The sequence below is a fragment of the Meriones unguiculatus genome, chromosome 19, assembly GCF_030254825.1.
Source record: "Meriones unguiculatus strain TT.TT164.6M chromosome 19, Bangor_MerUng_6.1, whole genome shotgun sequence".
NCBI lineage: Eukaryota > Metazoa > Chordata > Mammalia > Rodentia > Muridae > Meriones > Meriones unguiculatus.
The window spans coordinates 44,127,679-44,138,594 of NC_083366.1; the positions used below are offsets into that span (position 1 = coordinate 44,127,679).

General features: G+C 36.9%; 1 protein-coding gene across 1 annotated transcript; it reads left to right on the top strand.

Moving 5' to 3' along the window:
* The first annotated feature begins 601 nt into the window (after positions 1-601).
* Positions 602-6,866, top strand: LOC110541837 (prolactin-8A9-like). Its single transcript, XM_021628539.2, has 6 exons — positions 602-668; positions 2,628-2,806; positions 3,558-3,596; positions 5,247-5,354; positions 5,508-5,687; positions 6,678-6,866. The coding sequence occupies exons 1-6, from the start codon at positions 638-640 to the stop codon at positions 6,864-6,866; spliced, it is 726 nt and encodes a 241-aa protein (XP_021484214.1). The 5' UTR covers positions 602-637.
* Positions 6,867-10,916: the final 4,050 nt, after the last annotated feature.

Sequence of the window (10,916 nt, forward strand, 5' to 3'; positions counted from 1 at the left end):
GAGTTAAAGGAGTTTTTCTGTTACATATACCTTATGTCTTTCAAATTGACTTCTAAATATCAAAGTTAAGCATGTAGATTATTATAACTGTCAGCTAAGTTTATGGGAAATCGCTCTTCACAGTAGTGAGTGACTACAGAGAGAGATTCATGATAACACTATGGTTAATTTACTAATGCTGTGGCATGGTGGTCAAATATTGAATAAAGAATCCCTCTCTGTACACAAACATCATGAAAGAGATGATAGAAAGAATGTAAGATTCTAAGGAAGGGAAATAATTATGAACAACAATTCTCTCTTGGTCTGACATGACCATCTGTCATCAGGCATCTGAGATGGCTTCAGAGATATCAAAAAATAATTTGGAGAATAGTCAGCATGTAGTAACAAGCAGAAAGAATTAATCCAGACACAAATAAGTATTTGCAAATAAAATAAAACTGTTAACATTCCTTGAAGATAGACAGAGTTGGCTCACGAATGAGGAATTCTGCATGTGACTTCTTGCTGTTACATGGCTGTGAATGCCCTTGGGGCTATCTGCAAGAATATAAGGAGGAGGAAACTAACTGAAAGCATGACTCCAGTGAAGCAGCTCTCCAGAGTCGGTACTCATCTTGGGAACTCCTTAGTGATGGAGCGGCCATTGAGTCAAATTCATTTCTGTAAGTAAATTCTCCCCTATGCCTCTCTGAGTAAAAGTATTCAGTTCAGTGGTTCTCTAAAATTTGGGGTTATTTTTTGTTTGTTTGTTTATTTATTTGTTCATTTGTTTTTAATGGAATTGTTTCTTAGGAATCTTTGATGTGCAATCTGGCTTGGAGAGATAGCTCATAGTTCACCAGAAGAAGAACTTAGCATAGACTTTCTAATATCTTTTAAAATTGTTTTTTCAAAGCAACCATACAAGAGCACAAGAGACAGATTGCTAGTTTCACAATGTTGCAATGTTCAAAGATAGTCTGAGTCTACCGAAGTGGGAGAAGGAGAAGGAAAATGTTACTGATATCCAATGAGTAGAGATTATGGGAATCATTAAACATCTCCAAATGCACAGCATACCTTCCAGAACAAATAATGCAGCTCAAAAGAACAATGTTTTTGATTTTTAGAAACTGGAAATTATTGAGTACATAAAGTCAGTGGGTCCAACTCATCTTACCTCAAGCCAGAAGAAACATAATTTTGGTTGTTAATATTGTATATACGAGTGTCCTTATTGTAATAGATCTGAAGAATCTTTAAGTTCTGAAAACTGAACTATAAAAAGGTGGCAGATTGTGTCTTTTATTGTTTTCCAGTTTAGCACAAATCAAAGAATATCACACAAAAAAGATCAAGGGGACGCTGACAAAGCCCAATATTATATAGGAAATATTTGCTAGAAAAAAAACAAAATTATTTTTGAAATTATATAAGATCTTTTTATGTTTTTAATATTATTTGAGAATTTCATTCATAAGTATTATATCACTCATCCAATGCTTCAAAAACCCTTTCCCATGGTCTTGCTCAAAAGTAGGAGCATTTTCTTTAATTATAACTGTTAGTTATATTTATAGATAAATATAAACATATATGCAACTTGTTTAATCCATTTGGTGTTGCACATATGTCTATGACTTTTGACCTGGCTACTTGCATTGAATTATCAAATAAACCTTCTGGACCTCTGTCGCTTATATTCATTTTCCCCTTGCTCTAAGATGTTCTCTCAGCCTTACATGTACTTCTGTTGTGGTGCTAAATAAGTAGCAATTTGAAGTTGCAGCTAACCCTGATCATTGTCAAAACTTTTAAAAGTGAACGTTTAAAGAGAATAAATAGATCAAATTGGGATTCTAAGCTTCTGCTATAATATCATAGAGACAAATTTATTCTTGCCAAGTAATGGCAATGACCTTTGACAAAACTGAGCATCAGAACGGTGACTTTGTTCTCTGACAGAAAGATGTGTAGTGGTCTCTCTATGACCAGGGAAGGATAAAGTACTGATGTTTGGTGTTCTCATGTCTACATCAGCCAATATCAAGCCATTAGGGAAATTATTGGATCATGTAAGCCTTCTTCTTCATCTTCATGAATATTATCAGAGTACGATGGTGATAACCTAATCTGCTCACAGAATTATAATGAAGATAAACTTTAAAGAAAATAATCTGAATTTTTTTGATGAAATAGTACTCGTTGAAGCTTTGTCATGTTAGCAATTCCAAACTGACATATGTTAAGACAGCATTCTCTTTATACTCTGTTATCTTCTTGTGCTTATTATCAAACTGTGTTGAGGAAGCAAATAGATAAACTGCACTATCTTTATTCAGTCAGTGTTCAGAATGCTGATTTAAGAAACAAAGTTTAAAAATTAAATTTTTTTTCAAGAGTTTACTAGTAAACTAGTAAATGAGATCAGTCTCTAAAGATACTAAACAGTCCTTAAATTATACACAATAATACAATTGCTTACCAAAGTACTCTGAGTAATTTTTTCTGCCATGCCAGATATTCAATACCAAGTCATGCAGCAAAACAAACTTTGGCCAGATAAAACTTTACTGAATCAATTGAGCCCTGAAAACCTCAGATTAATGCATCATTCCTAAGTGGCTCCTGTTTCTATATAGCAGGGACACTTTTGCTGCTGGTGATGTCAAACCTACTGCTGTGGGAGAAAGCTGAATCAATTCCTGCATGTTATACTGAAGAGGGAGGGTGTTGGAATCCCCTTGAAGAAACATTTAACGGTGCCATGAATCGAGCTAAAACCATCTATAGTCTTGTTCTTCAATTACATGAAGAATTTGTAAGTACCTCAATCTTCATGCTAATGTTTGAATTGCTCTAGATCCTGAGATCTTAAGCACCATGATCCAAATATCAGAAAATATACCTTACTAGTTAAAGGATACGCAATGTACTAAATCATGGACAAGGTCAATTGGACAGTTTCTTGAAATTTCAGATAAACTAATGATTTTTCTATTTTTTCTTAAAAAAAAAAAGAAAAAGTAAAATCCTCTGAAATTTGCCCAGGAGAAGAACTCTCATTTCCCATGCTTGCATTTAGGGTCATAAGTATCCATTGGCTATGTTCAACTAGTAAATTGCAGATATACACTGTAGAAGGTGTGTATTACAGTGATGCAGTGAGCTATAGATTTGGAACAAAGGTAAACCAAATCATGTGAATAGAAAAGAAAGACACATGCACACACACACACACACACACACACACACAGAGAGAGAGAGAGAGAGAGAGAGAGAGAGAGAGAGAGAAGAAAGAAACAGTACAGAGGAAATCGAAACCTTCACTAAGTCCTTGGATGCTGGGAAGTGCAGCTTAAAGATTTTCAGTGCTAGAATTTGTCCAATATCTGTTCCTTTCTTGCTGATTACTACACATCATTTCTCAAGGTCAGAATATACAAAGGAAAAAAATAGGCGAACATTCAATATGATGGATATCAGGAGAATATGTCTTAATTGCAATAAAAATGTCTGCATGTTGTTGTTTTTTCATTGACAATGTTATTTTTTCCCCTAACGTGACTCAGTTCCACAATGAATTCTCTGCCAGTGAATTTTCTACTATTGTAAGTACCTCATTTCTTTCCAGCTGTTTCCCAAAGGCAGCCTCATGTCAGTGATGGCAACTTAGATGAGGAAGCATTACAGAGTTTTTTTTTTTTTTTTTTTACTTCTTAACTGACAGTTTTTCAACTTTCTACCCTTCATAGTAATCTACTAACCTTTCCAAAACTGGTTGATTATTAGAAATAGTTAATATATTTTAGATTACATATTTAGGCAAATTTAAAATTTCATTAATCATACAATGACTAATACAATACATAAACTTAATAACGTTTTATAGTTTAGTTGTCTAAAGTTTACTAAAATCAGTCTATTTTTTTCATGAGTAATATTGTCACAACGCAAAAAAAAATTCTAAAACTATTATATCATTGCCTTACACAGCTATCTATATGCAGTGTTAAATTAATAAACATTTAATTTTATGTTTTGGTAATAAATGTCAGAATTTATTTACAGAAAATAAAAAAAATGATAAATATGTTCTTTGGCTTCGTGTGAAATACCAGAGAAAGATGTTAATGAAAACATTTAGTTCTTGAAAAATTTAGTCCTTTCAGTGTTGCCTTCCAAAAACTAACTTTTAGGAAAAGTGAGAAGACAGCAGAATAAGAGGGGAAGGAGTTCAAAAGTGAGTGAAAAATCAAATTAAGTTGCAGGTACATGAGACACAGAATGAGGTGATGGGCACTTTCTTAACTTCTTAATACCAGCTTTTATGAAGTACTTATTGTTATAATTTAGATAGCCTACCACAGATCTCCTATAAAATCTCCACCCTTCAGGTGATGGTAAAGATACAGAGACTTACAACCAAACATTGGACAGTGTGGGGAGTCTTATGGAAGGATGGGGGAAAAGTAGGACCTGGAGGGGACAGGAGCCTCACAAATAGAGCAACAAAGCCAAAGAAGTTGGTCTCGGGGGGACCAAATAGACTGATGCATCAACCAAAGACCAGGCATAGAGAGGACATAGACCTCTGCCCAGATGTAGCCCATAGACAACTCAGTCTCCATGTGGGTTGTCTAGTAAGGGGAAAAGTTTCTGACATGAACTCCATTGACTGTTCCTTGAACAGTTCTCCCTGGTGGGGCTACTTAGACAGCCCACAGAGGAAGGAGATCCAGGCAGTCTTTAGAGAACTTGATAGGCTAGGGTCAGATAGTAGGGGAGGGGAATATCCCCTATAAGTGGACTAGGTGAGAGGGATAGGGGAAAAAGAGGGAGGGAGAGTTAGACCAATAGGAGATGAGGGAGGGGGCTACAACTGGGATACAAAATAAATAATTGTAAATAACAATAATTTAAAAAATACCTACCATATTTGACCCCCCCCCCACCTCCAAGAGAGGAGCAGCCCTGCTAGCCACAGAGTAAGACATTGCAGCCAGTCCTAAAGAAATGAGATAAGCTAGGGTCAGATAGAGGGAGGAGATGAGAGAGAGAGGGTGGGATTGGGAGGGAATGAGGAAGTAGGCTACAGCTAGGATACAAAGTTAATAAACCGTTACTAACATTAAAAAAATAAAAAAGAAATAACAATTAAAAATACCTACCTTCAAGAAAATGGAAAAAAAAATTATTCCGGTCTGGTAGTCATTTAAACAATTGCTGAAGTCTAACTGAATTTTTGTGTTTGTCTGAAGGAGGACCGTCTGCATAGAAGGGATCAGGTTGTTTTCTCAGCCAGAGCTTACTGCCATTCTAATATCACCAGCCCTCCAGATACGATAGAAGAAATCACAAATTTGAAAGTGAGTCTCCTGCATGGGTTTTTCACAAAGTATCAGAGGCAACGAATAGGATTTTTTGGTGCATACATAGTTCAGCTTCTTCACTTGTACGTTACATGCAATAACCTGCCTTACAGAAACTTTTAATAAAATGGTTCTATTGTGTTTGCTCAGACCAAAAGATATTTGAAAATTATGATCAATTTTGTGGGTGCCTGGATCAGCCCTCTATATCATTTGGTGGTTGAACTGAGTGCCATGGAAGGGGTTCCTGAAACTATCCTTTCAAAAGCCTATGAGATTGAAACGAACAACAGAGAAATCCTGGAAGACCTTAAATGGATACTCAACAAGGTATGAAATTTCCCATTAGATATTCTGGTTCATAAAACAGATGAGTTCTGAAAATTAAATAAACAAAAAAAGATTCTGAAATACCTCATTTCCCAGAGTGAAACATAGAAATCTGATCTTATGAACAATCTTCTTGTGAGACAGTAGTTCTCAACCTGTGGGTCAGGACTTCTTTGAGGGTCAATGACCCTTTCACAGGAGTTGACTATCAGATCCTGCATATAAGAGGTTTCCATTATGATTAATTACAGTGCAAATTATAGTTATGAAGTGGCAACAAAAGCAATTTAATGGTTGGGGGTTGACCATAGCATGAGGAACTGTATTAAAGGTTCACAACATTGGAATAGTTGAGAAATGCTGCTCTAAGAAGTAGCTGGCAGCTCCAACCCTCTCAGAGATGCTTCTTGTCACCAAGCACCCCGGGAATCAGAATAAAACACAGCCGTTACTCTTAGGGATTTAGAAGACACCTTTTCTGGACAGAGTGGAAAGAGCTCAGCTCCTTCTATCACAGTCATCCCTTGGCTTTTCTTATTGAATCACCATCTGGTCCTCATCACATACGAGATTACCATACATAAACTTCATAGAAAATGGATTTATTTGAAATGTGTAAAAGAATAGTGGTGCATTTCAGCTTCTGTGAAACACGAAAGACCTGTAATTGTCTCCTGAGTGAAAAACTGACACTGGCTTTTCCATTGCCACAGAGTCGAATAGAAATTTTCTATTTCTTCTCTGCTTCTGAAAGTGCATAGTTCCTCTGCAATCTATTACCTGTTAGATCAAATGCAGATGAGTCTTGATCATACTTACTAAAAGACTAACTGCTTGAGAGTCTCCTGGCCTGGATAAATGAATACCTGTAACTTTGATGGAAGCAATACATTTCTGAATGTGTTACTCTGATTGAACATGTAAGAAACAAGGAGAGAAGAACTCTAACAATATACTCAATCAGTAACTTGCTCTCATTTTGATTTACAGGTCTATCCTACAGCAAAGATGAAGGAAAACTTCCCCAGCTGGCCTCATCTTTCACACTTAAAATCAAATGACAAATATTATAAATTTTTGGCAATGTACAACCTTTCTAATTGCCTAAAACATAATATAGTCTACACTATGTATCATCTCAGAGATCTGAAGTGTCGAATAACCGAGGAAGATTGCTAAGTACATATCTTCCCAGTCTGCTTTGGAAGTGGTCCTTGACAGCCCATTGCTGAGAAGTTTCTTCTAATTTAATACCTTTGAATATATGTGTGGGCATAATGTATCTCACTTTACATAATAAAAACCATTTTCTTGAGAAATAGCAAAGTCTAAAAAGCCTATCTTTTTTCATTGAATATAATGCCAGTCATTAAAGTTAGCTTTCCCCTATCAAATTTATCATAGAAAATCAATCACAAAAAATGTCAAGCTTGCAAATAAACTTACAATTCACTTCAATGTACTCACAATTACTTCACAGAAAAGTAATGGAAGTCAAGTTATTCTATCAAAGTGTGAAACTCAAATTAAGTAATACATGTATCCTAACAAGAAATCAAAATTTAATAATGCTTCATGATGTCCAGACTGTCCTGAGGAAAAAATGTTCACAGTAAAAGCACAGTCAAACCAACACAATTGCTATATGAGTCCACAGCCTCAAAAGGAGTTGGAAGACACCTAAATGAACTTCAGTACAAAGTCCCAATATATTTCTAATATCAGAGATCAGACCTCTACTCTTGCCTGATGCGTCTAAAACAAAAAGCGGGAACTGTAGAGAGCTGCGGAATGCCGCGCCTTAAAGATGGAGCTGGTTTCCGCCTTCCACCTTCCCGATGGTGAGTGCTCTCTGTCACGAACAACTCCACATTTGGCTAAGGCTGAGGATCTGGCTTGCTTCCATGTATGTGGACCTATCTGCATTGCCCACGTGGCACGCTGGGGTTGGATACCCAGAGGCTATTTAAGCTGTGGGCTGGCTTTCCCCAGGGTCAGATGATTGTTCAAGGTTCCTGAATAAACTGCATTGAAAAAAAAAAAAAAAGGAGTTGGAAGGAAGGTGGAAAGATATGATAAAGATAGACTCAATTTATGAATCAAGTTTCCAAAGAATTAATTTTTAAAAATTAAAATTTGTTTTAGGATGCAGATAACAGTGAGTCAAGATCTCTTTAGAACATGCTGATGAATTTGCTTTTTTGTGGGGTGATCATGGCTACGTTGTGAATGTTTTCCTTTCTCTGTATCTAACAAGTCCTTCTTTGCTCTATGATCATGTTAACTAGATGCACTCTTCATGTGGTGTTTAATTAAATCCATAGCAGCTTGAAGATGAAAAATCCCTTTGACTGTCTGACATGAAACTGAAGCAACCAGTTGTCTTTCATTCTGTTCAGGATGAAGTATAAGTCTTCGCACACAATATTGTGATTATTAATATAAATTTGTAAAAAACAGATTGTTATAATTGTTAATATCTTTTATTATCTATATTTTTACTATATTATCTATAATAACAACTGTTATTCTACTTCATGTATACCCTAAAGGTTATGATAAGCATTGCTTTGATTTTGATTTTTTTTTTTAATTTTGATTTTTATTCTAGGAAAATTTTGTATTTCCTCTCTGTTTTTTTTTTTTTTTTTTTTTCCAATAACATTCTGGATCATTCAACCTCCATGTGTTTTTGTAGATTTTGCAGTTCTTCAGTCTTATAAGATATTGAATTACTGTTACAGACTACCACAACAAATTGCAGACTTGTGGATTCCAGTGTCAAAAAATACGTTTACAACACGTCTTTGGCACTGATGATTGAGGGTCATTGTGGAAGAGAGGTAGAACTCTTTTTAAAGCCAGAAGATGGGAGAGTTTGCTTTGAGATTGCACTTGGAATGCCACAACTTAACACACAGACAGTCTCACCAGCGTGGCAGTCCAAGCATGAGCTAAACAAAAGCAACAATAATAGATGTGATGAATCCCAGGGACCTTAGCCCCCCAACACACACACACACACACACACACACACACACACACACACAAAACTGCAGACAGCTAGGGAACATTCATGTTTAAAGAAAATATTACATGGGCCTTCCACAGAAGACCTCTGAAAGACTCTACCCACCAGGGTATCAAAGCAGATACTGAGACTCACAGCCAAATTTGGCCAGAGTGCAGGAATCCTTATGGAAGATGAGAGAGATAGAAAGACCTATAATTGTCAGGAACTCCACAAGGAGAACAACAGAGCCAAAATACCTGGGCCCAGGGAAAGAGGTGATGCAGAGACCGATACTCCAACCAAGACCATGCATGGAGAGGAATTCCTACTCCTGTTCAGGGGAAGCCCATAGGCTACTCAGTTTCAAGTGGGTTACTTAATAAGGGGTACAGGGGCTGTCTCTGTACTTCAGTGGCAGGCTTTTTGATCACCTCCCTCTTGGGGGAGAGGGCTTGCAGCCTTGCCAGGCTACAGAGGAAGATGTTGCAGCCATCTTTGATGAGACCTGACAAGCTAGGATCAGATAAAAGGGGAGGAGGCAATGGTGGGATCTAGAAAAGATCATTCTGAGTGAGGTATCCCAGAAGGAGAAAGACAAACATGGTATATACTTGCCTATATAGACCTACAAGATATGGTAAACATAATGAAGTCTATACACCTAAAGAAGATAAACAAGAAAGCAGACACGAGGTAAGATGATCAATCCTCACTTAGAAAGACAAATGAGATGTGCATTGGATGTATGACAGGAGTCTACCGCAGAAGGCATCTGAAAGACCCTACCAAGCAGCAGTGACAGTATGAGATACTAAGACTCATAACCAAACCTTTGGCAGAAGGGGAGTTAGTATCATGCGTAAAGGATAGGAGCCCCACAAGAACCAAATATATCTGGGCACAGGGTTTTTTTTCTGAAACTGTTTCTCCAACCAAGGACCATGTATGGATATAACCTAGAACCTTTACTCGGACAAAGCTTGTGGTAGCTCAATAACCAATTGGCTTCCCATAATAAGGGGAACAGGGACTATCTCTGACAGGAACTCAAGACCTTGAAAAAAAGATTCTCAGCTTCATATGGAGAAACAAAAAACCCAGAATCTCCAAAACGATCTTGTACAATAACAGATCATATGGAGGTATCTCCATCCCCAATCTCAAGCTGTACTATGGAGCAATAGTAATAAAAACTGCATGGTATTGGCATAGAAACAGAAAGGAGGATCAATGGAACCAAATACAAGACCCAGAAATAAACCCACACACCCAAGAATACTTGATTTTTGACAAAGAAGCTAAAACCGTACAATGGAAAAAAGATAGCATCTTCAACAAATGGTGCTGGTCCAACTGGATGTCTACATGCAGAAAAATGAAAATAGATCCATATTTATCACCCTGCACAAAACTAAAGTCAAAGTGGATCAAAGACCTCAACATTAAACCAGATACTCTAAATCGGTTAGAAAAAAAAGTGGGGAACAGCCTAGAACTCATTGGCACAGGAGACAATTTCCTGAACAGAACACCAGGAGCACAGGCTCTAAGAGCAACAATCAATAAATGGGACCTCAAGAAGCTGAAAAGCTTCTGTAAAGCAAAGGACACCATCATTAAAACAAAACAACTGCCTACAGATTTGGAAAGAATCTTCACCAACCCTTTATTTGATAGAGGACTCATTTCTAGTATATATAAAGAACTATAGAAGCTGAAAAGCATCAAAGCAAGTAATCCAATTAAAAAATGGGGAACAGAGCTAAACAGAGAATTCTCAATAGAGGAATATCAAATGGCAGAGAAACACTTAAGGAAATGCTCACCATCATTAGCCATTAGGGAAATGCAAATCAAAATGACCCTGAGATTTCACCTTACACCCATCAGAATGGCCAGGATGAAAAACTCAAGAGACAACACATGCTGGAGAGGTTGTGGAGAAAGAGTAACCCTCTTCCATTCCTGGTAGGAATGTAAACTGGTACAACCACTTTGAAAGTCAATCTGGCACTTACTCAGACAATTAGGAATAACGCTTCCTCAAGACCCAGCTATATCACTGCTAGGTATATACCCAAAATTTGCTCAAGTACACAACAAGGACATTTGCTCAATCATATTTGTAGTAGCGTTATTCGTAATAGCCAGAACCTGGAAACAACCCAGATGTCCATCATCGGAGGAATGGACAAAGAAATTGTGGTATTTTTACA

Excerpts from the sequence above, each read along its gene's own strand:
- LOC110541837 (XM_021628539.2), top strand. The coding sequence starts at position 638 with ATGGAGCGGCCATTGAGTCAAATTCATTTCT. Across the intron at positions 669-2,627 it reads ATTGAGTCAAATTCATTTCT|CAGGGACACTTTTGCTGCTG; the intron begins GTAAGTAAATTC and ends GTTTCTATATAG. Across the intron at positions 5,688-6,677 it reads TTAAATGGATACTCAACAAG|GTCTATCCTACAGCAAAGAT; the intron begins GTATGAAATTTC and ends TTTGATTTACAG.